At 36.2% G+C, this 27,691-nt stretch overlaps 1 protein-coding gene across 1 annotated transcript; it reads left to right on the forward strand.

Annotated features, from left to right (window-relative positions):
- Positions 1 to 1,086: 1,086 nt before the first annotated feature.
- Positions 1,087 to 27,228, forward strand: ehd3 (EH-domain containing 3). Its single transcript, XM_065256166.2, has 6 exons — positions 1,087 to 1,832; positions 4,810 to 4,986; positions 8,205 to 8,302; positions 15,633 to 16,045; positions 23,125 to 23,289; positions 23,406 to 27,228. The coding sequence occupies exons 1-6, from the start codon at positions 1,606 to 1,608 to the stop codon at positions 23,931 to 23,933; spliced, it is 1,608 nt and encodes a 535-aa protein (XP_065112238.1). The 5' UTR covers positions 1,087 to 1,605; the 3' UTR covers positions 23,934 to 27,228.
- Positions 27,229 to 27,691: the final 463 nt, after the last annotated feature.

Here is a 27,691-nt window from a genome sequence, read left to right on the forward strand (position 1 = left end):
CTTGACCAGGACCCTAAATGCATTGAAGCAACTGCCATGTGATTGGTTGATTAGATAATTACATTAATGAGAAATAGAACAGGTGTTCCTAATAATCCTTTAGGTGAGTTTTCATGTTTCTCTTTGTGTTAAAAATATATATACAATGTTTTTTTTGTGTGCACTGGCTAAAACCATGGTTTTACTTCACTAATCATGGTAAATCTATTGATTTTGAAAACAATGATTGTCAAACAATAAATATGTTTTTTTTAACTGTAGTAAAACCATGGTTAATTTTCGTAAGGGGTTGTAGAAAGGAATATGCCTATAGATAGAAGCAATCTGTCTGTACGCACAGTATAGAAAAACTTTAAATATACCAATTGCATTGTACAACAATATTGAATAATAATACTTCCAATAATTAAACATATTTTTGTTGTCGTATAAAGTATTATTATAAATAATAAATATTTTTATCAATAAATAATACAATATTGCTGCTCCACGGGTTGACCACCAGGTGGAGACTTTGGGTTCTTATTCACAAATAGGCCTATATGAAAAATATGTTTTGCTTGAAGAGGTCATAATATGATATGTAAAATAAATATTTGCTGTCTCCAGAGTGTGTATGTGAAGTTTAAGCTCAAAATACCCCACAGATAATTATTATAGCATGTTAAAATTGGCACTTTGTAGGTGCGAGTTCCCGCGTGTGTCCTTCAAAATGCAAACACCCGAATTGCCATGATGATGGCTCATTGAATTTGTTCCTTAATTGTGCAATTTCTCTCTCTCTCTCTCTCTCTCTCTCTCTTTCTCTCTCTCTCATCCTAAGTAAGCGTGAATATTATATTACCCTATATTATATTATATTTTAATTAAAACATAATAAAATAATAATAAAAAACATATTTGATATTAATTATTATTTTATTAATATGGTATTGTATTAAAAATATAAAGCGCTTGTATGTGTTTATGTACAACATATGGCTGTAAGTACACTACACGATGTAAATAAAGACGAATTGGATGAGGAGAGCAGCAGTACCATCAGTCTCCAGCCTGTTGACTGGCGCTACATCACTGTCCTGCGCTCGCGTGCGCTGGGTGGGGTTTGGGTCATTTCCTCCAGTGTCGGGTTTCTCCAGCTCACTGGCATTTAAATCTGCTGCAGTGGGAAGCCTGTGTGTGAGCGTGTCACCGTGGGACAATCAGCTCTGCTGCAGGATTTGCCACTTGTTTTCTCGTCTTTTCATAACAGCAACACTGTATCTCTGATTCTCGTTCCAGTGTCCAAGAAGAGGATTCATTGTATCGCGCAGCGGCGCGCGCGTTTGTTGCATCAAAGCTTGAATGAAAGACCGCCCGACTGCATTACTGAAAATATAAGCCGCATATTTGGTAGGACTGCATGATATTTTGTAGTTATGCTCGTTTGTGCGTTTTGTGTCGTGAATGAAGTAGAGGCACGCGAATCGTTTCAATAAAGATAACGTTCGTGTATGGACTCTAAATACATCGACGTCAGCGATATCAGATTCACGCGCGCATCATTCATTTGAAAACACTACGGTCCTTCATTCCTGCGTGCAAGCTCCTCTCTGTAGTCACATCATGTTCAGCTGGTTGGGTACCGATGACAGGAGAAAGAAAGATCCAGAAGTCTTTCAGACTGTCGGTGAAGGACTCAAGAAGCTCTACAAGACCAAACTGCTTCCATTGGAGGAGCATTACAAGTTTCATGAGTTTCACTCTCCTGCTCTAGAGGATGCAGACTTTGACAATAAACCCATGGTTCTTCTGGTGGGACAGTATTCAACCGGCAAAACCAGCTTTATAAGGTGAGGATGATGATGGCTGTTTAGGCCTGCTAAAGAGATGCTGGTGTGTTGAGTAGTATTACAGCAACACTTGTCATACAAATACGAAGGTATATTAAAATATATATATAAAAAAAACACAGCAATGCCATACAATAATCATTCTTTTATTTATTTCTTAACTTTTTACAGTCTATCAAACCGTTTAGTGCAACAGAAATGTAGTTAATACGGTGATTAGGTTGAAACATTTCTTCTGTATTATGAGAAGCATTTAAAAACACCCTGACAATATTTCTTAAACATAGTAGCCTATGGTTTTTTTAAGTAGTCAACTTAACTACACCCTATTCCATAGTTGGCAATGTTTTGCATGTGTTATTTGAATAACTGTAGAAATCACATTTGTATGTCACATCCAATGTCAGTTTTGCAGGTTGAATGTCAAATTCCTCATCATCCTACAGGATTTGATAATGGTGGGAGTGTTGAACTACTAATTGGTATTGAGAGGTCACATGACTTTCTTTAAAAAAAAAGGGTTAATGCATCTGTCCATTCCTGAAGCAAGTAAATTTATAAAAAGGAATGTTGTGAATTCACAGGGCTTGAGGAAAAACTCTGAACTATGTTGACATCATTGCATTAGCAGAGCAATGATTCTGGATTAAGTGTGTGTGTATATATATATATAATTTTTTTTATATTTATATATGAAAAGATTTTGAAATCTGCTTAAAAAATCTTGTCTGTATCTGTTGTGGTGTGAAGTTGGTGTTCTGAGTGATGTGAGACTTGTAGGTCTGTTTTGATTCATGAAAGGGTGCATACTAAGGCAACAAAGAAACTTCCCATGACTCCAGTCAGTGTTGCTATGGTAACTTGTCACTAATGAGATCCAGAATGCACAAAGGAGACATAAATGTGGACAAAGTCAGTTAGAGAAAACATATTAAAAGTTTTTACAGGTATCAGTATACGATGATGCGAGTTATCATCTCCAACTGAAATCTCTTTTTTTTTTAAACAATGAACGCAAGGATTGTAGGCAACAGTTTTCTTCCTCAGCCTGTTGTGCACATGTGCACATTATCATAACCCCGCCCGCTTTGCCCAAGTTTTGAGCAGTGTAGTGTAGTGCTTGTTGTTTTTCATGTCTACGGTCACAAATGCAGACACGGTTTTACGTTTTCGTATCATTACCAATCTTTTACATTCTGCTCAAGCTGCGCTGGCAAAGTTGATTGATCAGCTTGGTCGCATTTTCAGGATCAGATTCGGCTCTTATTGATAAGGTAGTAAAGTTGATATTATCTCCTGTTGTGAGCTGATCTTCCAGATATGGTAAGGAGAGTAACATTTCCACAACATGCTTGAGGTATTCGACCAATCACAATGTTCTGGATAGCTGGCCAATCAGAACACACTACATTTTCAAAGAATGATGAGCTTTGTAAAAAACTATGGGGGCATAGAGGAGCAAACATAATATACGGTATGTGGAAAATAATGTTTTTTGAAACATAAATCAACACGTTGCATTCTACCAAATATGCAAAATAACGATATTTTCAGCAACGTAATAGGGGCGCTTTCCACAGAGCATGGCCCCGCCCCTAACACAATCGCGAGGATCCATTCAGGTTGTAGTGGTATTTAAATGCTGAGAGAGCTAGCTTCTTTAAAGTATGTCATATTTTCAATACTCAAATATTTTTTTCTCATTCTAATATGATAAACCGTGAGCGGGCGTGATTTCAGCACAGACAGTGGACACGCCCCCAGCATTTGAGAGAAGAGAATGCTGCTTATTTTTCAGAATTTATTTTTTATTATTTAAATTGAGCTGGTTGGTTAATAACACATTTTTCTGTATTAAATACAGTATTTAATATCACTTTACACAGTGTGAGATCAAGGTTTTGTCCTGCACAGCAACATAGCTGTAATAAATGCACCTCCTTGTTTTCTCAGTAGCTCTTTTTCATCCTATGCATTATTCATGAGGGTCATGAGGGCCTTAGCAGTCATAGTGTCTGTTCTGCTGAGTGAACACGTAACTATAAAACATGCACAACTGAATGTAAGAAAGCCCATGAAAACACTTCATTGCAATGTCAGGGGAAATTTCACGGATCTTTCCAACTTGGCCACATGATACCACAGCCATTCTTTGTTTACACTTTGGTGTTACTGCCATAAACTACATCTAATGAGGTCTCGGTTGAGGTCAAGTGTCCTGTAGTTATTCAAACTGTCAGTTTGACCTGAATTGTATCGGCCTCAGTAAGACATTACAGTCACATGTTTCATTGGCTCTGTGCTGAGAAGAGAAAATATTAGCTTAGACTCATATTTTTCATCAAAGTGTGGTATTGCTGGCAGCGCGTCTTTAAAGGGGATTTTTAAGATGTCAAATTAAACTTTGGTGTCCCCAGAATACGTATGTGAAGTTCTAGCTCAAAATACCATATAGATAATTTATTATAAATGGCAGTGCCGTGGTCGGATAGATTGCAGATTAAGGGGCAGTATTATCCCCTTCTGACATCACAAGGGGAGCCCAATTTCAATTACCTATTTTTTCACATGCTTGCAGAGAAACTAAATTACTTGGTTGATCTTTTTCATTTTTTTTAGGTTGATATAAGCACTGGGGACCCAATTATAGCACTTAACCATGGAAAAAGTTTGATTTTCATGATATGTCCCCTTTAAAGTAAAGTCATATTTTCAATACTCTAATACTTTTTTCTAAAATGCTATATGAAAAAGACATCTACCATAAATAAGCCATTTGTATGATGATTTTCTTCAAAATTCTTTCATGCATTTATTTTTTAACAAACATATTAAATATCATATTTTCAATGTGGTTTATACACATTAACCTATGTGAAAGGAATTAATAGGAAACTAATGTAACCAAAAGAATTTCTCACATCGAATCAAGTCATTAAAACGACAAACTAGTTAATCTTAATATATTTTTTTATAGATATCTCCTGGAGCAAGACTTCCCCGGTATGCGGATTGGACCGGAACCTACGACTGACTCCTTCATAGCAGTGATGCATGGCTCTATGGAAGGATTAATCCCGGGAAACGCACTGGTTGTGGATCCAAAGAAACCCTTTCGCAAGCTTAATGCCTTTGGCAATGCCTTCCTAAACAGGTGGGAGCAAAAATAATAACCGTTTGTTAAGGTTTAGCCTCAATGTTTATTGAAATGCAATACTGTCTTCTGAGTTTACTACATCGAGCCGTAGGCCTTTATGGTTCAACCAAATGTTGGAGCCAAATATTATAAATTTTAGTCTGAGGTGAGGTTAGGGCTGCAAATGAAGATGAAGCATGGATTTCCTGGCTCACTGTGACATCACAGGAGGGGGGTTGCTTCTAGATCTTTCCATGATTCTTCTGTCTGCACCACATTCCTTCACTCGATTGAGTTACCTCAGGCTGGTTGATTTACATTTAACCTCTCATTAGCAGACTTCTCACATGATTAGTCAACAGAAAGATATGAGTACATTTATGACCTTCATTTTTCATCCTACATAATGTAAAGGACATTCTGTGAAAATATAACTTTGATATCTTTAATAATATTGACGGAGTAAGGTCATGTCAGAGATTGAATATGAAATCAAACTTTAATGCTCCTAATCTCATAATTAGATTATAATTTCTCAGACAAGGTCACATTTTATTAAGCTTTCCAGAATGTTGAACCACAAAGTTGTCCCAGTTGCAGTCATGTGATTATTTTTGCAGGTGGTCTGCACTGCAGTTTATTGACAGAGTTTTTTGGCAGAATGCACAGCTTGTTATGCAAATCAAGAAGTCCTTCAGATATTCTTGTGAATGTTGCCTCTCTGTGTTTTGCAATAGCTAAGCATATTTGTTTAAGTGCATATTTCTCATAGTTTCTCAAATTCGTATGTCAAGAAAAAACTTGGTATTAGCAGGTAGTTTTGCTGCGGGTTTATTTTTAAATGCTTGGCACAACTGTCCTGGCTTTTTATTTTATTTTTAGATATGCACATCATTTATGAATCCACAAATAGCTGCAGCTCATGCTTAGCAAGTGTGTGCAGTGTAAACTACTGCACAGATTTACAAACCAGATTATATGAAGATTTTAAAAAAAGCAACAAATAAATAAATTTTTATTTTATGGACCATGGTGGGTAAACGGTTTTCCAGAATGCTCAAAACATTTGAATCATATCAACTTTTAGTTCTTCAAATTTTAAATCCATTTCTGTGGGTTGTGGCAAATTCAGCTCAAATTTAAACCTATAAATTGAAAGGAAGCCAAGAATTTGGTTTTGCCCAAGCTCCAAACCAAAGGCAAAATATGATGTAGTTTCTCATATTAAATAGAATTCTCCTGCTTATAAATTATTATACCACTGGCCTGTTGAATGCTGTATTCTGATTGGTTGAGAAACGTTCCGTGGGTATGCATTATTTTTTGATAACCCCACACCTAACTTGTCAAATGTCTTTAAAAAAAGGCACCAGAGCAATGTTTGTGGTAACCGTGGTATAAGAGGAATAATTGACTCCGGTCCTTTGAATTATTTGAAAATAATGCACACCCGCTGTGTAACGGCACTCCGCTTCGCATCATGTCGCATTACCACCTTGGGTGTGTATTATTTCTTATATTTCAATGGCCCGTCGTCATTTATTCCTTACGTATAACTCCTGCTTATAAATTTAGTCTGAACTCCTGGGTATTGCGTTTACTGAATGTGGTGTGGTGTCCCTGTATGTGTTTTAGGGCGTTTTCACATTAGCACTTTTGGTGCGCATCCGGGTTCGATTGACATCAGAGTTCGGTACATTTGGATGATGTGAATGCTGTCTTCCGAACTCGGGTGTGCACCCGAGAAACGTACTCGAGTCCGCTTGAAAAGGGTGGTCTGGGGTCCGGTTCATGTGAACTCCAGATCGGTTCGCTGCTAATGTGAGCGCAATCGCACCAAATCGCGGAAGTGAACCACTGTTAATTACGTATTATATGGAATGTCCCACCAAAACAGACGTGTGTGTTTGTGTGCGTGCACTTACCTTGACAACAAAATGCATAGAATGCTTGCTTGACTTTTGTTCTTATTTTTTTAAACGTTTGGTTTTGTTTTCAAAGAAATAATACAGAAACGCACTTGCGTCTATCTGGCCCAAACATACTAAAGTCGTTTCGATGACAACGGTCTGTCCGCCAACGTCAATTTTTGCGGAGGCATTCAGAAATCATCTCTCTGCTTGGAGTTCGTCAATCACGCTTGTCGTCTTCTCGTTTACAGCGGTTGCCAAGCAACATGAGAACGCGCCGGCTGCAGCTTGATGATGCAACCGTACCGCGGGTCGGATGCAAAAATAATATGTGAACACAGTCCAGGGGGGCATGGGGAGGGGGAAGCAATCGAACTCGAGTTCGGACCAGGCAATCGCACCAAATGTGAAACCGTCCTTAGACAAACTGTGATGTGTCATCCGCTCTCACTGTTTTTAATTTTTAGTCTTTTTAATGTGTTTAGCATGCACTGTAGTAAGAATTGTCAAAAGAGTAAATAATATTAGCTAGCCGGAGACTTTTCGGAGGTTGCCTCCAAAACTTTTTCCAGACCCAGTTCACACATAGTAAGCCACATCACTACATAAGCCACACCGTAAAGTTATGCACACTAGTTTCTGGCTTGCTATGATCTTGTTGCACGTTTTATTTTAAGCTATGAAAATGCATTTTATGTCCATCTTGGTGGTCATATCTAGAGTAGTTCAGGATAACGACATTATGATGCATGTCCTCCACTTTACATCTACTGTTTGTTGCTGCCACTTTTGAATGTTAAACTCTTTCCCTACCAGCGTTTTTTTAAGTTGCCAGTCAGCACCAGCATTTTCATGATTTTCACAAGTCAATTTAATGCCTTCCATATAATTGTTCTTTTTAAAAATATATAAACATAATATATCAAACAACAATAAAAAAAACTTTCATTCTATCTTCATTTGTTCTCTTTTTATCACGTCTCAAATAGGGGTAGGGTTCTTCAAAAATACAACATTTTGAACAAAAAGCTCAGATAATTGTATCTTTGTAAAGGACTTCAGAACGGTGATCAAAACATACACAGAGTTTTACTGTTTTTGGATCAGTGAATGCTTTAGTGTTTAATAAGTTGACTAAGAGTGCCACCTAGTGGATAATAGTGGAAATATGGAGTGCCGTAAAAACTTGTCAATGGCGGGGAAAGAGTTAATATTGAGGACTTCTTGCCAGTACATTACCAGGTTCACTGCTTTACATTGTACTGCAATAAACCTTTGACAGTTTTTTGCAGTGTGTGACTCTAATTTGTTTGGGTCATCCCCTAGGTTTGTGTGTGCCCAACTGCCCAACCCTGTTCTGGAGAGCATCAGTGTGATTGACACACCAGGAATTCTGAGTGGAGAGAAGCAACGAATCAGCAGAGGTAATTCAAATTAATTTTGCCCGCCCTTAATATGGGGGGTGTCATTTTTTTGAACACCTTAAATATAATTCACTATGTGATGTTTGGTGATGTTAGTGGTTCAAAATACTCTGTTTACCTGTGTAAAGTCATTTCAGAAAATTGTTTCTAAACACATACATTTTAGAAAGTAATATAGTCAGGGATGCACATTGGTGTGCATGCACGATTAAAATAAAAAATGCGCACCAGACACTGATCTAAAATGCGCTTTGTTATATAGCTATTTACTGCAACATAAGGGATTTCTCTGTACATTATTGATAATTATTACAAACGTGTAAAAATGAATGTGTTGTTAGCAGCGATGCAACATAGTTAAATATTTAACAAACAGATCTCAATACTTATGCGTTGTTTAAAGTTTTGTTTGAGCACTGCGCGCACCTAAAACGTGACTAAAAGGCTTCGATCCGCAAGGCTTCAGACAGCATGCCAGTGCAAGCAAATGCCAACTGAGTTTATCTTTTCTTGCACTTGAGCGGACATTTTAACACAAAATTATCTTAAAATACTGTGATTATAGTAGTACACAGTCTTTTACACATTAAAAGAATGTAAGCAGTTAACCCAGAACACATATTTAATATTACTTTACACAGACTAGATTGTGCAGTCAATAAAAAAATTGGATTGAAGTTTAAAGTGTCTTATTTCCCACCAAAGAGGAACAACATAGGAACACCTTGAACTACCTTGTTTTTGAATATGTACAGTATGCAAATAACCTAATAAAGAATACAAATAAAATACAGGTTACAAATAAAAGCAGGTCATGTTTTTTTATAAACACACATTATAAATGTGTTCATGTTTCAGATGGCATCAAGTTAAAATGATTTGCCTTTGACTTCACTTGATTTCTTGGGTAAAGACAAGTTTCTTTTTATTATAAAATGACCATGTTTTTTCTCCTAAAAAATAACAGTGTGTATTGTGTAACTGAGATGTTTTTAATTGTGATGTGATGACAGTCTAAGAACGTGGTGAGAGACGCAGATGAGATCTTGCCAAGGTTAAAGACAGTTTCATTGCTTAAACTGTATGACCCAACAGGCTTCATTATTTGCTGTTTAAGAAATAATAGCCATTTAAATGATAAACATAAAGTCTATTAAACCAATAAACCAAACTAGTCCTTACTTTATGTTTCTACAAGAGGTCACAGATATCCTCAAGGACAGCATGGAAATGGTGCAGCTTGTATGTAAATGCATACCCTTTCAACTAGGTTGTGTCAGAGCAGTATGTTTATACAGTAGATCTGTTTTTTTTAAACCTTACTGTAGACCAGTTTTGTATCTGCCTTTTGAGGTTTTCATGTAGCTTTACAGTGACAGATATACAGATTCAAAGCGACTTACAGTGCATTCGATATACATTTATATCAGTATTAAGTGTGTGGTCCTTGGGATTCAACCCACAACATTTGCATTGCTAACTCAAGTGACAGGAACACTAATAAAGTTGCATTCTAGGGTTGCTATAGCAGACATTAGTGAAAACGTGTTGCATGGTCAGTTTTCTCAGTACAGCCGTTTGAAAATAATGTAAGCGGAAGTTTGAGGAATTTTTTTACCTGTTGCTACCAGGATAACACGGTTGAATGCACAGCCTTGAAGCATAGTTTATTTGACTGATATGTGTACACAGACGTTCGACACATGCGCATTTCGACAAAATGCAATGCATGTCCTGGGCTACAGATTACATTCTCCTTTATGGGCATGCTTGACTTACATGTACAAAGTACGCAGAGGTACAAAAATGCGGCGGTGTGCATATGTACGTGGACCGTCGCATATTCGTAAAATATACTTCTAGCTTAAGTCTGTACAAAGTGAATGCTCTTGGTAATAAATCGATTATATCTCACAACAAAGTAACTACCACAGAGTTGAATTACTAGATGAATTCCCTGCATGTTGGATTAGTGGTTGATCACTTCATTCAGAAATGTCCATTGCCGTTGGCGGCCTGTAGTGTTATTTTTTTTTTTTGTCATCAGCAGGTTTCTTTTTCACCATTGACATCGAGCCCACAATTCTTTATCCTCACCGATACTGTCCTAGGATTATACACACTCATGTTTCTGTGTCCATAGCCAAGAGCTGAGCTTTCCAAGGTCATTGATGTGATTTCAGATCATTAAACTAAAGTTTTTGAGCTCAGCCCTGCACTGAAAGGCAATTGAGGTTCAAGGCAATTGCTTTAATTTGATAGTAAAATCCACCCCTACCTGACAATGGAGCCGCTGTAGAAAACAACCTGTTCTTTTACAGTATGTTGCTTGTAGCATAACAAGTACAGATTTAATATCCGTGCACTTATTGGCATCAAACAGCATCAAAAATCAATACCTACATGTGCATTTGCATACTTTACAGTACACAATATGCTGACTGTATATACTATAAAAATATTTTTAGGATTTATTGTGTTTACATTATTAAAATACGTACAATGTATGGCTTACAGATGTCCCTTAATATTAACATAGCATCCTGCATGGGTTTTAAGCTTCGGGAAAGAAAAAAATACACCACCCCGTCCCCGTACAAACTTTTTAGGATACCGGGTATCAGATTTACACAATCCATACGCACAACCCTTCTGCATGTTTCCCTCACTCGAAAGCTTGACAGACCTCGCACGCCTACTGTAGTTACGGTTGCTAAACCACGATTGGCCTTTGGCGGTTTTCGGGCTTGGCGTAGCGAAGGGTCAATTGTAAAGGCGTTCCTTCAATTAAAAACAACTAGCTGGTGATTTATATTCCCTTTTTTAACTAAACTGAAAGTCCACATGAAGTGCGCCATTTAAACTTATCACAAAAAAGAACAATGGAACATATATTAGCGTGAAATCAACTACCTGAAAGGACCAAAACCATCTTTCAGAAACTTTTATCGGAAGTGTAAATAATTTTTTTATGTGGAGCAGAGTCCCATTAGTTTGAATGGAGAGGGCGGGGCTTATGACTTGTACTGCAGCCAGCCACCAGGGGGCGATCAAAGAGCCAGCGGCTTCACTTTTCAAGACTTATGAGGCACACCCGCTTCCAACCAAACATACCGTGCCATATTTAAAGAGTTATCATGCGACTTTTACACATGTCAGGTGACCTGTTAATATGAAAAAAAATCTATTGCAGTTTTACGACTTATTTTCTATTTCAATTTGCGCAAATCAAAAGCCAATGGAAACACAGCTATTGATATTAAGCTGTGTTCTCAACACTGCAACACTGTTGGTTGTTTGCCATGAATCGCTCTCTCTCAATTCAATTTTTCAACTCTCTCTCTCTCTCTCTCTCTCATTTGCACTTCAGCGTGATGTTGTATTTAGCAGGACATAATGAGAAGATGGCTCTTACTCATTCTCTCATTCTCTCCTCACTGTTCATGTCAAGCCAAACTGCAGTATTTCTCCAGCAGTCACTTGAGATGACAGACACATTGTTTCTCATAGGCAGCTGATGCCCGTTTCTTCCTGCATACAAAGGTTCAAATGCACTGAATCGCATCAGAACAGAGAAATTCATTCATTCTACATTGACAGTTTCTGCTTTTTGAGTCCTGTACACAGTATAGTTTGATGATGAGGAGGCGTGTTTAGATTTATCACCACAGGTGTATGTTTATACCCTGCATGGCTTTGGTTGCAGACGGCACACCTACTGACTGCTTACTTCCACCTCGCTTAAGTGCTGTGAAATAGACCTTCTTTACTTCCTGCCAAATCTAATAGCTCATATGGTTATGTTGTATAATACATCAAGCTGACTGCGTAACAGATGTACCAGTGGTCTGCTGTGGTTTCATCTGTAGATGTGTAGGTTGCTTACTTTATTAAGATACATGCTGTGGTAAATAATGTTGTGGCTGTCAATCACAACTAGCAGGAAATCTGTTTCATTAGTGTTTGCATGTTCTCCCTGTGTCACTTTTACCACTTCATATCATTCATTGAAGACTGATGCAACATTTCTAATGCCAACCACATGTCTGTCTTTTCATTGCATGTTTTTGTAATTTGACATCTTTATATCTTTCTCTCCCATGAACAGCTGCAACAGAAGATGGCTTTGGTTATAGCTCCCTGCATAAATGTCCGTACGGAGGTATTGTAGATACTGCCAAACTACTGTAAGCCGGCACAATGTTAACACCTGCAGCTTATGACACCATGAGATTCCAGCACAATCTAAAAATGCTGGGTTGTTTCAACCTATGGCCGGGTCAAATATGGACAAACCCAACTGTTGTGTTAAACATTAAGGTGAGGTTTTGTCCATATTCGACCCAAACACTGTTCAGAACATCTCAGCATTTTTACTTAAGTGCAAACGTGCTTGAAAATCACAGGTACACCTGATATTAACCTGCAGATCTGTCCCTGTTCAACCCTACAAAATAATCACAGTTTCACTGCTGTTATTGTCCTGCACTCAATGACACTCTTCTCAAGTGTCTCTTACTGTATATTACTGTCTATTTTAGACCTTTATTGGGTTTGCTAGTCTGAATTAGTCAATAGATTTGTAGTCTTTGCTATAAATCAATCAAAGTATCGCGGGCGACAATAATGCTTGTTTTGTGAAACTACCTAATCAGAACGGATGGTACACCCCATTCCTACAAGCATGGGATCTTCCTGTGGAAGTACTGGCTTTGCTGTCATTCCATGTCATTGATTTGAAATATTAACACACTAATGTTCACTGGAAACTGCTCATATTGAGACAAGGTCATACTGTTGCTTAATCCCTTTGGGTATAAAGGGAGCGCCAAAGTGTGTATTAGTGTCAGTGATGCAAAGCTGGATGTTGTTACTGCAACAACATAATGGCGGTACGTCATAGCATCGAGTCAGCAGTGTCTGTCAAAGATTACCATCATTATTTCTATGCAGAAGAATCTCTGGCTTTCAAGGTGTAGTTTTGGAAAGTGAGGTACAATGTGTTAATCCTCTTAATAAGGGAAAATGTGTAGCGTGTGTGTCATGTCACAAGAAAAGTCAATGGTACTATACCCTAAAAAAGATGTTAGGGTATTTTAACTCATAATTGGGTGATGGGGACAAACCATATTTGTTTTAACCCATGGTTGAGTCAATCCACGGTTGTTTTGGTTGGGTTTGTCCTTTTTTGAAAAACCATGGGTTGAAAAAACAGGATTCCTTAAATATTTTGTTAAGATCTAAAATTTTTATGTTACCCAGCACCACAAAACCAGTCATAAGTAGCATTATTTTTATTTGTAGCAGCAATAGCCAACAATAAATTGTATGGGTCAAAATTATTGTTTCTTTTATGCCAAAAATCATTAGGTCAGGACATTAAGCAAAGATCATGTTCCATGAAAATATTTTGTCAATAGTCCACCATAAATATCAAAAATCTGTTGCTACAGACTTAATTTGTAGAACTTTACCTCTTTCCCCAACATTGACAAGATATTTTTTATTAAGAAAAAACATTTGCATAAAAAAACAGTCCTGGTGAATTTGTATGTTAATTTGCAATACCACGGTTATTTAATTTATAAAAAGTTATTTTCTAATTTTAAACTCTGTGTATGTTTTGATAATTGTTCTAAATCTGATATCCAGTGTTGGGGGTAAAGCATTACAAGAAATGTGCATTACGTCATAATATTACTTTTCTGATGTAACAAGTAAAGTAACGCATTACTTTATAAATGTACACATTAATATTTGAGTTACTTTTTTAAAATGCAATTTCTGAATGCAGAACTTCTCAGTCATAAAAAACACTTGCAAAGTAAGAAAAGTAAAGCAAAAGTAACTTAAAAGTAACATAAGCATTACTTTCCATGAAAGTAACTAAGTTACGCAATTCGTTACTTTGTTGGGGAGTAGCTTAATGTTGTTTATTATTTCAGCTATTTGCTAAAAAAATATGTTTAAAGAAAAATACCCGTATTAAAGAGTTTATAAGCAGAGAAAAAAAATAGATAAATGAAACTTTTTTTTTTTTTCGTTTTGTTTATTTATTGTTTGTTTGAAAGCAGAGGGTCTGTTCTTTCATTTGATATATTTGTATGTTTATATATTTTGGAAGAAAATTTTTCTGAAAGGCATTTTGTGAAACTTTTGTGAAAATCACAAAAAATGCTGGCGGGCAACTTTTCAAGAAATGGCTGGCGGGGAATGAGTTAAATGTGATTTTTTAAAAATATAATATAAAATATATATATATATATATATATATAATAAAATATAATGCACCTTCACATTCCAGATTATGAAATAGTTGTACTTCAGACAAATATTGTTTTATTTTATCAAAAAATACATAAATGGAAAGATTTATATTAATTTGATTTATATGATATAAAATAAATAAAAATTACTCTTTCAACTGGTTTTGTGGTCCAGTCTCACATACATTGGTGATTCCAAATATATAAAACCACGAAGGCTAAATGATTTGGCTAGGATGAGCCAATGTATTTTTAAATGATTTAAAATGGTGGGAAAGAAAGTCTGAATAAGATGATTTTGTTCTGTGTTATGATTTTTCTATTTCTAGAAAAAATAAGTCCAGTTTTGATGTCTAGTAAATAAATGTTGCATTGTATGCAATGAAAGAGGCATCAGAATAATATTCTCTTATTATTCTCAGTGAAGCAACTGGATTGAGAGATCACTCAGTGAATGTTCGAAGACTATTTAATCCATTGCATTAGGTTTTTATTAGAGGATTCAGGTGGCTAAATAGCTGTCCTATGTGGCACATTAGCTTGCCACTGTAGCTACATAATGCAAAAAGCTACTTTTCTCATTCTCAAGAGTGTACAGCTTCATTTGAAAAGGGTTGGTTTGCTGAATCATGCCAACTGTACTGTATGAATCAAGTGAAACAATTGCTATTTTATGGAAGTGCTGCTATGATGAAAAAGGCACGTTTGAATTCTTAGAATATTTTCATATTATTGTAATGCCTCAAGCAAATCTTCGTCGGTCTGTTAAATCCTTAAACGACTGAACGGGTCAAATTTGAGGTGCGAGCTGAGCTACATAATTTATTACACATTGGCAGACATTACATCATAAAAGCACACAGTCCTCTGCATTTTAACCTTACATGAAAGAGAGTCGTCGGTGGTGGCTTGCTTTATTAACTTTAATGGTTGTCTTTCAGCACTTTTAATGCCAGGTCTTATGCAGTCATCTGTCTCTTCTGATGACCGCCTGCTTCTCCACTCTTCTGCAAGTCCATAAATACCGTATTGAGTATTGATCTGTTCTCTGATCTCTCACCCAGGCTACGACTTTGCTGCTGTTTTGGAGTGGTTTGCCGAGCGAGTGGACCGCATCATTCTGCTATTCGACGCCCACAAGTTGGACATCTCGGATGAATTCTCGGAGGTCATCAAGGCCCTCAAAAACCACGAAGATAAGATACGCGTGGTGCTCAATAAGGCCGACCAGATTGAGACGCAACAATTGATGCGCGTCTACGGTGCCCTCATGTGGTCGCTGGGAAAGATCGTCAACACGCCCGAGGTGATCCGTGTCTACATTGGCTCATTTTGGTCGCATCCGTTACTGATCCCAGACAATCGCAAGCTGTTTGAGGCAGAAGAGCAAGACCTGTTCAAGGATATTCAATCACTGCCTCGAAATGCGGCACTACGCAAGCTGAACGATCTTATCAAGAGAGCTCGACTAGCAAAGGTAAACTATTATCACGTTGACAATCAGATTTGCTGTACAGTAGTGGCCAAAAGTGATGTCTGGACAATATTTGTGTTCCATAAGGATAGATTAGACCATCAATCTAAGAGTATGATACAAAATGGAGAAAATACGACTTGGTTAAGGGATTAATTTGACCAAATTATTTGACAAAATGCAAACTACAGCATATCAGACAGTGAATATGGGTTTATTCGAATATACAAAATATACAAGCTCAGCTGAAAAAAGCATACAGTTTTCAGTCATTCTTCTTAGTCTTGAATCGCTAAGCTTTACACGTGTGCTAGGTATGGTTGCACCAGTTATTCGTAAGTTCTTACTTAAACTGGGACGTAAAGTCCAAACTAGAGGCTTAGTAATTACTAGCTAGTTTACTCTGTACTTTATTTGGTTGCACCATTTGTTCCTAAGGCAGAACGTAGCTAGTAGGTCGTAAGCTCTCCGTCAAGTAATTCGTTGTCGCATAGAATGACGTCTATTTTTCTTAACTCAATCACAAGCCTTCTAAAAGGTAAACAGAAAATTCTGAATAGTGCGTAATTTCAAACTCTTTCTTGAATGGCCTAAACTGAAAGTTAAAAAAGACGTTAAAGCAAATGTTATTGACCTCAAAACATTAAACTTTAAATCGAAGGTATCTATCCTACACATTCAGTCATGAAGAAATTCTTATTTTAATTGATGGATACAAAAAAACCGAAACAGTTCTTGAAAACTTGTTGACGAACTTGCGGATCTTCGTAATCAATTACGAGCTCATCGATGTGATCTAATCTGGCTGACATCTTATTCCGTCCGCTATTCATGGACATTGGCTTCCGTAAATTTTTAGTTACAACTTATTGTTACGTTTAAAGGCGTTTTAAGCGAATCTGCGAGACGTTAGTTATTGTTGACGTTTGAACTGTTTTCAAACAGACGGAGCGTAGCTAACTCCTCCCCCTCCCCCTCCCTTCCGTGCTTTCATGAACGCGCCCAACCCCCACCCCCAAATCCTTTTTGTTGTTTATTGGCTGGAATACTTTGTTTTGTTTTGTGCTGCTAGGTTTGGCCACTATGTTGATATTGCCGTTTGTAAAGCCTGGGCTGTCTACAGAGATCGCGTTTTTTTACAGTTTGATCAGCGGACAGGTAGCAAGTAGATAGTGAGGAGATGTTTCCTGTATGTAACAAAAAATGTTTTATGGTCTAAAACGCATCAATTCGCTTAAAGAACCTTTAAACTAAGTTTAATGGTGCAACGCAAAAACATTTAGTAGTGCGTAAGTTGTAACTTAGTGCCCATTTATGTCATAACTGGCTACGTTGTAACTTACTCACAGGTGGTGCAACCGGCCCAATGTCTTTTGTCAAACCTACTTAAATTCTTCCGAATTAAAGTTACATTTACATTTATATTTTGTCATTTAGCAGACGCTTTTGTCCAAAGCGACTTACAAGTGAGGTAAACAATAGAAGCAATTATGGCAACACAAGAACAGCAATACATAAGTGCACTGGAAATAGTCTCATCAAGTCTAACACAATATACAAAGCCAAGGGTATGTTAGTATTTTTTTTTATTTTTTTTGACGAGTTATCTCGTCAATTAAGAGAAAACATTTGCATAAAAAAGGTGTTCCTGGCGAATTTTTATGTTAATCTGCAATGCCGCGATTATCCACTGGCGCACTTACACTGAAAAAAATTAATTATTTAATTTACTCTTTTTTTTTTTAAGGTAAGTGCACTGAAAAAAATTATTCATTCAATTTACTCAATTTTTAAGATAAGTGGTTGCAATCAATTTATTTAAGCTACATTTAAACAAAAGTTTTTTTGTTTTGTTTTGTTTTTCTAATTTTCTTTGTTTAAATGTAGCTTAAATAAATTGATTGCGACCACTTACCTTAAAAAAATTGAGTAAAGTGAATAAAAAAAAATTTTAGTGCACAGAGTTTAAAATTAGTAAATAATGCTTTGGCTTCAGTTTTTTCATAAATTGGGTACACTGAAAAAATTATTCATTCAATTTACTCATTTTTTTAAGGTAAGTGGTCGCTAACAATTTATTTAAGCTACATTTAAACAAAAGTTTTTTGTTTTATTTTGTATTTCTAATTTTTTTTGTTTAAATGTAGCTTAAATAAATTGATTGCGTATGTTCTGATTATCATTCTTAAAGTGATCTCTAACAAAATTACTTCACAAAAATCCAATTATTTCAGCTTTTTGCTAAAAAAAAATATTTCTAAAGAAAAATACCCATTTTTAAGAGTTTGTAAGCAGAGAAAAAAATATAGATAGGATGAAAGATTTTTTCCCATTTTGTTTGTTTGTTTGTTTGAAAGCAGAGGGTTTGTTCTTTAATTTGATATATATTTGTATGTTTATATACTTTTTTAGAATAAAATTTTCCTGGAAGGCATTTTGTGAAACTTTTGTGAAAATCACAAAAAATGCTTGGGGGCAATTCCATTGTTGGACAACATCATATTTGGGAACTACTGTATATTCATACTACAAAATACCTATTAATAGACAGTTCTTGTCCTGAAATTGTATCTGCTGAATGAATGAAGCACTTGCATTCGCATCTAAACACTTTGCTTGGACTTAGTATTTTATGGAAATTCCCCAGGTCAAATATTTACAATGGGAAACTTAAGCAGATGGCACAATTTTCAGTCTACAACTGTGCTGAATACTCATTTTTGGATTAACTATTCCTGGAGGTGTGTTTTCAATTCTCAGAACCCAACCACTTCTAACAAATAATTAAAATGAACATAGTGCTTAGAAAGTTTGGCTTGCAAATTATGTTCAGACAAAAACAAGCGGAGTCACCTCATGTTTTAAAGGGTGTGTGAATCAGAATACAATCCCATCTTGTCTTTGTTTCAGTCAACATTTTCCTAATGTCTTTTGCGTTCCACCATGTTTTTGATGTGGTTCAGCATGTAGCTCAGTGCAGCACTATTAGGAGTGTCTGGATGGATTGTTATGCGTTTATGTGCCTGTTGCTTGTCTGATGTTTTTGCAGTCCTCACAGTAATGAGCCCATTATCCATAATGCACAGTCTGCTGATGCATGACACATTTGTGACCCTGGACCACAAAACCAGTCATAAGTAGCACGGGTATATTTGTAGCATAGCCAACAATACATTGTATGAGACAAAGTATAGATTTTATGTATGTCAAAAATCATTAGGATATGAAGTAAAGATCTTTTCCATGAAGATATTTTGTAAATTTCCTACCATAAATATATAATTTTTTTTTACAATTTTAAAGACGATTTTCTCATTATTTTAAATTTTTTTGATTTTCAAATAGTTGTTGTCCTATTCTAACAATATATGAACATCAATGAAAAGCTTTTTTATTCAGCTTTAGAAGATTTCAAAGAATTGACTCTTATGACTCTTATGGTTTTATGGTCCTGGGTCATATACAGTATTATGAATGAGTGGATTAACCATCTATAGGGTCCTGTAAAAATTTTAGCTAATGAAATCCACAGAAAAGCCCTTGACATTGACACGGGTCATTTGACCGGTGAGGATTGTGCTGAAAGACTCATGAGTCATAATATCACGGCTCATAAAGGCATAATAATGTCCTTCATAGTCACTGACATTGTGTTCCTGCTGCAAAAAAGAGCCAATAAAATCATTAGCGTATCTAATATTCTGTCGACGGCTGTAAAACCTATAGCAAAATTCCATAACAATAATCTTTAAAAGTTCTTTATGATTTGTATTTATACCACGGGTCTGTTGAATGCTTTATGTCCTGTAAACTGCACACCTAACTTGTCAAATGTCTTAAAAATAAACACCAGAGAAAATGTTTTTGGTAACTCCGCTTTGCGTCGTGCTGCATTACCACCTTGGGTGCGCATTATTTTCTAATAATTCAATGGCCCGTCGTAAATTATTCCTTAGGTAAATTATACATAAAGAAAAGAAATGAAAAATCTGTAAAGCTGTCACGTAAAGGAAACTGGAACATTGTGATGTCAGTTTGTGTTACGTTTGAAATCATTTGTTCCCATCAGTACAGATGCTGTGATAGAGAGACCACCGCAGGCTGAGGAAAACACCAATCACTTGTCAAACTCAGATTTAACATCTAGATCCAGCTGTTTCTATTAAAAAACAAAAAAAATAGAGGCCTCTGACCCTTGATCATAGAGTTGTGTTTCCCGTCCTGTCAACATTTGGACAGTCATCTTTCCTTCCACCCCCGGAGGCCATGCCCCGCTGTGCTTACATAGTGGTTTATTTAGTAGCTTGTGTATTTTCCTGCTTCATATTGAACATTATAACGTATTTGCAAAGGCAGAACACACGGTTCTTAATGTTTTCTACATAAAATCATCTTTTACAATGTAAAGAACTGTGAAAATATAACTGATATATGTAATATTAACTGAGTAATGCCAAAGACTGACAATGAGTGAAATCAAACTTTGATGCTCCTATTCTCAAAAAATTTAATATGAGACTTTAGCCTGGATTTCACAGACATGGGCTGCTTCCGAAATCGCATACTGTGACCGTAGGTATTGAATTAGATGAAGTAATCTACTTATCGACTCCTTTAGTATGAATATGCATAGTATGAATGAATTCGGACCATAAACTGTTAAAAAGATGGACGACGTGAGGTCGCTTACTTCCATTGTAATGAATTGAAACCAAAAATTGTCCGACCATTGACAAATGGGGCGCTTACATGTTTACATAAAAACATCAGTTTGGAGCCAGGGCATGTGCAGGAGGAATCGTCCGTGGAACCAGAGGCAGAGCTGCGGTAACAAACGAACCACAGCAATCATAAGGACACGCCCCATTTCTATAGTATCAAAATACTAGCTAAAATGAAACTTTTCACAAAAATGAACAATTTAACAAATATTAGCATGATAACAACTACCTAAATGGACCAAAACCATTTTATGGACATTTTTATTTGAAGTGTAATCATTTTTTTATATAGTACCGAATCCTGTTCGTTTGCATGGAATGGGCGGGATATATGACTTGTGCAGCCAGCCACCAGGGGGCGATATTCACTTTTCAAGAAGTTTGAAGCACACCCGATTTTGGACATACTACATCCACTGTGTTAATACAGCACGTGACATACGTCGTCATAACAACAAGTTAGTTGTTAACTGGAATGATGTTAAACAGCGCAATTTAAATACATGGGACAGCTGTTTAATACATGTATTTGCTTTTTAATAGACCTGCGTTATCGCTTTCGGGCATATTAAAAAAAAAAAAACAACGTCCCTCTGTCTTTTTCTTCATTGGATAACATCTCTCTTAGGGGATCACGGGATAGCAAATTTCCATCGAATGAACACTTCAGGATCTTGTTGGAAGTAGTAGGCATCCGGTTACTTTTCACCTCAGGTTTTTCGAATATTATGAATTTGGACATACTACTTGCCTCGCCTACTGCTTTTCGCCTACTATATAGTATGGAAGTAGGCGGTTTCGGACGCAGCCATGGTCACGTATTTTCTCTGTGTTTCAGCAAATGGAATGATTTTTGGTGACAAATCTTATAGTCACATATTTTGAGAAAATGCTTTGAAATTGTTCATTGGGCAAATGTATACCCTTTCGTGTTGTTCGTGGATGTTAACAGCCACTATATTCAAATTTATCAGATTAATACATTTTTTGTTTAAATTTATATGCATAAATCTACCAAATCTAAAACTACCAAATGTTTACAAAAAAAAACATAATTTTAACTCTTTAATAGCCAAGTGAATGTCATTAATTTGGTGAAAAACACACAAAATGACAGATTTTTTATATAATAAGTGATTGTGGACTGAATTTTTTTTACCTTTTTCACAGTCTTGGGCATGTCAAACATTGGCTTTGAAGCATTTTTAGTGTTTGTGCAAAATCATTTTCTTTTTCCCTAATTAGTTGTTCATGGCTGTTTTTGCCCCATTAACTTCCATTTATAACAAAATTTTTTGATTGCAAAGCCATGACATCATATAATCATGCATTATTGATTGATGTTTTTTTTCCTTTTTCAAAGAGGTAAAATTTATAATTTTTACTGTTGATCACCGTGTGGCACCATTAACCCTTTAGTAGGCCTGTGCAAAAGACAGAGCTTAATTTTTGGCTTGTACATTGAGTTATATGGAGTAGGCCTGGGCCGGTATGAGATTTTGGCAGTATGATAACCTTAAGCAAAAATACCACAGTTTCACAGTATTGCGGTTTTGCCATTGCAACACTAAAATGTGTTCTTTTCATACAAACGTATACAAACATCAACTTTTTAACTGGACACAATACATTTTATTTTTAAGCAACATACAACTTGTATTCTGAGTGAAAATAAAGCCTTTATATTTTTGTAATATATATTAAAGGTGCAGTGTGTAAATTTTAGAAAGATCTTTTGACAGCAATGTAATATAATATAGATAACTGTGTTTTTAGTGCTGTATAAAGACCTTACATAATGAACTGTATTGTTTTTATTACCTTAGAATGAGCATTTTTATCTACATACACAGCGGGTCCCCTACATGGAAGCCGCCATTTTGTGCCATTATGTTTCTACAGTAGCCCTAAACTGACAAACTGCTCTACAGAGTGCGTTTGTCACTACGTTGTTTCAGACACTGACATGTTTGTCCTTTGAAGGCTACCATAGCTTCTCTATGTGCTTCGAAAGGGAGGGGTGCAATATGCAACCTTACCAGTAGATGCCGCTAAAATATACACACTGCACCTTTAAATGTAAATTTCATGACTTAATGATTTAATTAATTGTGTGTAAACCCAGCTCATACCGTATTATTGCATAATATTACATTATATTGCATTTATGTAATACAAATGTAATAAAATATTACAGTACTGAGATCATAAATGTTTTTACAAGTGGGATGTAGTTGTCATTCATTCTCGATTGTCCTAATTATGTGCTTAATAATTTCTTTTGATGTGAGGGTGAAACATGAACTTGCTTTCAACCCAATAAATCAGCTGATGTTCTGCATTGCTGTTCTTCCCTCACAGGTTCATGCCTACATCATCAGTTCTTTAAAGAAAGACATGCCTACTGTCTTTGGGAAGGAGAACAAAAAGAAGGAACTGATTAACAGCTTGGGTGAGATCTACACTCGCATTGAGAGGGAGCACCAGATCTCCCCGGGAGACTTTCCCAACCTCAAGAAAATGCAGGTATGGTTCATTTACAGACAACCATGAAGACTTAATCACAAATGCATTTTAGAGAATACCGGAGCTGAATCTTTTGTTACACCTTACAAGTGATTTTCTTCTTTACTGTTGAATAGGATCAGCTACAAGCCCATGATCTAAACAAGTTTCAGCCTTTGAAAACGAAGCTGCTGGATACAGTGGATGATATGCTGGCACATGACATTGCCCAACTGATGGTTCTGGTGCGTCAGGAGGAAACACAGAAGCCCAACCAGGTGGTGAAGGGCGGCGCCTTCGAGGGCACCATGAACGGGCCGTTCGGACACGGATACGGAGAGGGGGCGGGCGAGGGCATCGATGAAGTCGAGTGGGTGGTGGCTCGTGACAAACCTATGTACGACGAAATCTTCTACACCCTCTCGCCCGTCAATGGGAAAGTGACCGGTGCCAATGCCAAGAGGGAGATGGTGAAGTCCAAGCTACCCAACACTGTGCTGGGAAAGATCTGGAAGCTGGCTGATATCGATAAGGATGGTATGCTAGACGACGAGGAGTTCGCTTTGGCCAACCATCTGATCAAGGTTAAACTAGAAGGTCATGAACTGCCGAGTGATCTTCCGGCTCATCTTGTACCGCCTTCCAAAAGAAAAATTCCAGAGTAAGATGTAGCATGACTGACTTACAGGTTTATTTTATGGAATAAGATGGCTGGACAACTAAAAAAAGCAGGGAATCCACTGCGATACGCGATTGTGCTTTAGTATGACTGGACTGGATTTGAAAATTATCCTTTGTATATTTTTCTGTTTGACAAACACATCATGCTGTCTGCCGTTTAAAAATTCATTTAAAGGAGTAGTTGACCCCAAATAACGTTTTTTGTTTTCTACATATCCCTGTCATTCCAACCCCATATTACTCAACCCAGTCACACGAAATTACGTACCTATAGCCAGGTAATTTTTTTCTTTTTTGTGTGATACTGTCACGAATTTCCCTGTTTTTTCATGATCGTATCACGAATTTCTGTTTATGTGTCATTGTCATGTATTGGTTACTCAACTGTTTTGTTCTATTTTCTTACCATTTAAAATCAGAAAAAATAGTATAAACCAATACTTAAAGTGACATCCTAATGCAAACACCAAATCTAACTGTAAACCGAAGCGAAAATTGTTTGAGAATAGTAAAAAGCGGTTGAGTAACCAATACGTGAAAATGACACATAAACAGAAATTCGTGATACGATCAAGGAAAAATGCGGAAATTTGTGACAGCAGGCCTATCACAAAAGAGAATAAAAAAAATAAATAAAATAAAATCTGCCAATGGGGTCAGCAAACTTTTTTGGTTTTAGTGTTTAAAAATAAAATTCAAGATTTTTTCCATACCCCATTGGCAGATTTTTTTTGCTTATCGTATGCACAAAATCACTTCAATTTAATATTTTGGGTCTAAAAACTAGACTTATTTTCTTGGGTTGTTTTGCTCATCAAAAAAAGCATCTTAATGTAAGAATTTTTTATATTTTTCCTGAAAACAAGACAAAAATACTAAGAATTTTTTTCCTGAAAATAATTTTTTGCAGTGTATAGGTACATAATTTTGTGAGACTGGGTAGTGTTACTTTACCTTTCATCCGAAAAAACAGACATTCGCACAGCTTTTTTCCATGCAGCAACAGTTCATTGTGACCTTGTCTGCCAAAAAAATGTGGTTTAACTTGTGCATTAATGCCGTACTCCTCGGGCCAAGAAACGGATCAGTGAACAAATAACCCTGTTATTTTCAATGAATTGGTTGATCTGGTTCACAAATTTGACTGATTCATTCATGAAATACCATGACCCGGTCACAGCAAATGAACTGTAGTTGTATGGAAAAAACTGCTCAAAGATTATTTATTCATAAAAAAGTGAAATATTTTAAGGATTTGAAATAACATGGGAATGAGAACAAAGTGATCTTTTTTTTACTATTCCTTTAATGAATTTATGTGCTTTCGGATTTTACAGACACATTTACTGTATATTATAATTTAAAACACTCAGAAGAGGATTTCCCTCATTTGTTCGTCTCTCATGACACTAAAGCTTCATCATCCATTCATGTGTTGGATTTTCATTAGTTTATTTTAATACAATCTCATGGCAACTTGTACGTATTTGTACGGACGGCGGCTAATTCGTATTAATTTGTAAGACCACATTCGTATGTTTTTGTATGATTTGCCTTTGCCCCATGACGTTGGGGGGGTTCATTTATTTTTTATTCTAATAATTGTTTATTTTTGTACGATTCACTTCATACAAATTCAAAAGAATAAGCCACCTCGTAAAATACGTACGAATTCATGTGCGATCAGGCTGTTTATTTTAACTAATCTGTGTCAAAATAGAAGATCTATATATTACAACAGAAATCGAAAACAAGTCATTAATCTAAATGCACAGCTGTTCAAATGTAACAAGAGAAGCAAAATGTCTTTTATAAGTAGGCCTAGGTATTATTGTTTTCACGTGAAGGCGGCATCTTAACAAATGCGAGTCCTTTCTAGCCTGACAAAGAGACTGTTAAAACTGTATAGCCGTCAAGTCAGAAGATTCGGTGTTTAGTGTTTTCATGGACATGTAGAACTAGTATCTGTTAATAGTCGACTGTATGTAATGTAAACATATGTAAACTAACTTGGGTTTTAGAAAACTTACAGAATTCCAGTCTGATGCAATTCAGCCATTTAACTTTATTAAAGTAATATGCATTCAATTGAGCTTTTCTCTTTGATCACTTTTGTGCTTATATGCATCGTTTCATTGAAACAACAGCAGTTGTATGTATTTAGTGATATTATACTTTCCCTCATAGTATGAGCATTTAGTGATTCACTGAACTATTTACCTCTATCCACCCCTTGACATGCAGTTATCCAGAGTTGATTCATTTATTCCTGAAGATTATTAGGATCTAAAGGTGAATTCATGGGGTTTAATGCACTGATGTTTGTAACTGAACTGAATGGCCTTTAATCTGATCTGCTTTGATTTTAATGCCCATTTTCCCATGTGAAACAGCTCTGCTACGCAAACCGTACCTCAGTTTCAGGAATCAAAGAGATAAAATTGTCCAATTGAAATGACAAATGTTTAGGATAATGAAATTCCTGCATTACAAGCTAGCAGGGCTTTAGCCAATAAGCTGCCTCTTTGCCTTTGGACACACCCACTTCAATCTGATATCGGATGTGACACTGCACATACTGTAGAGATGTACGGGAGAAAACATATTGTCTTATACTACAATGCTTGACATTAGGCATGGGCCGATTACCGGTTTCAAGGTATACCGAGGTTTAAAACAGTCAAGGTTTCAAAACCACTAAAATGTTCTGTGATACCGTCTCCAAGGTATGAGCTGTGTTTATACAAAATTCATTAAATCATGAAGTCATGTGATTGATTTGATGTTTACATTTAATATATATTACGAAAATATTATATATGTTTTGAAAGCATATTATAATTTAAAGGCTTTATTGTACCTGGCATTTGAAAATAACACATTTTAGTGTTGCAATGGCAATACCGCAACACCGTGAAACCGTGGTATTTTTGCTAAAGGTTATCATACCGCCAGAATCTTATACCGGCCCATGCCTACTTGACATCCTTCAAAGACTTTCATGGATCAAGTTGCAGTTGGATTTGAGTGTCGAATTTATTCCAACTTTGCTCATAAATTGCACATGGGATGTTTCATTTTACCATAATGTGTCTGCATTTGTTTTTACATGTACATGTGTAATATGGGGTGCAATATGGTTTGCAAGTGTATTGTGAAGTAGTTACACTAAGCACAGGTGCCGTTTTGCTCATTGTGTGTTTAAACCAGTCCGTACATGCTGTTCAGAGAGAAATGGATGTTATTCAACTAAATAAAACTCGTAACTCATTTAAAGGGCCACTGTGTTCTAGTTTTCTGTTTTTGCTTTGAACAAATTGGGTCCAGATAAGAATGATGTCTGTTGAGCTTTCAATGCAAGAATGAATGATGAGACTAGAAAAGTTGTCTTTGATTTTAACCATGATAAAGATGATTTATAAAGTCGAACAGTGCAATGGTTAATTTACAATTATTAACATAAATCTATAACGTTACATTACAGTTTAGCTCAGGTGCTAAAACATTTCATAACTATGAAAATGTTAAATAAAAGCTCAGTACAAACAAAATCTTAGTTTTAAGGTAAAAACGAATTACACAATTCTTTATCTATTTAAAGGGGTCATGTGATTATTTTGTGTATTTGGTGTGTTTACGTTTTATTATGGTTAAAAAACAATATTTTCCATAGACCGTACATTATTGTTGCTCATTTATGCTCCTGATTGGCTAGCTATCCAGGGGTGCGTTTCCCGAACAA

This window comes from Paramisgurnus dabryanus, chromosome 12 (genome assembly GCF_030506205.2).
Source record: "Paramisgurnus dabryanus chromosome 12, PD_genome_1.1, whole genome shotgun sequence".
NCBI lineage: Eukaryota > Metazoa > Chordata > Actinopteri > Cypriniformes > Cobitidae > Paramisgurnus > Paramisgurnus dabryanus.

What these genes read in the sequence shown, in the direction of transcription:
- ehd3 (XM_065256166.2), top strand. Translation starts at nt 1,606, where the DNA reads ATGTTCAGCTGGTTGGGTACCGATGACAGGAGAAAGAAAGATCCAGAA. An exon ending in GGCAAAACCAGCTTTATAAG is followed by an intron (nt 1,833 to 4,809) that starts GTGAGGATGATG and finishes ATTTTTTTATAG; the next exon opens with ATATCTCCTGGAGCAAGACT. An exon ending in GAAGCAACGAATCAGCAGAG is followed by an intron (nt 8,303 to 15,632) that starts GTAATTCAAATT and finishes TCTCTCACCCAG; the next exon opens with GCTACGACTTTGCTGCTGTT.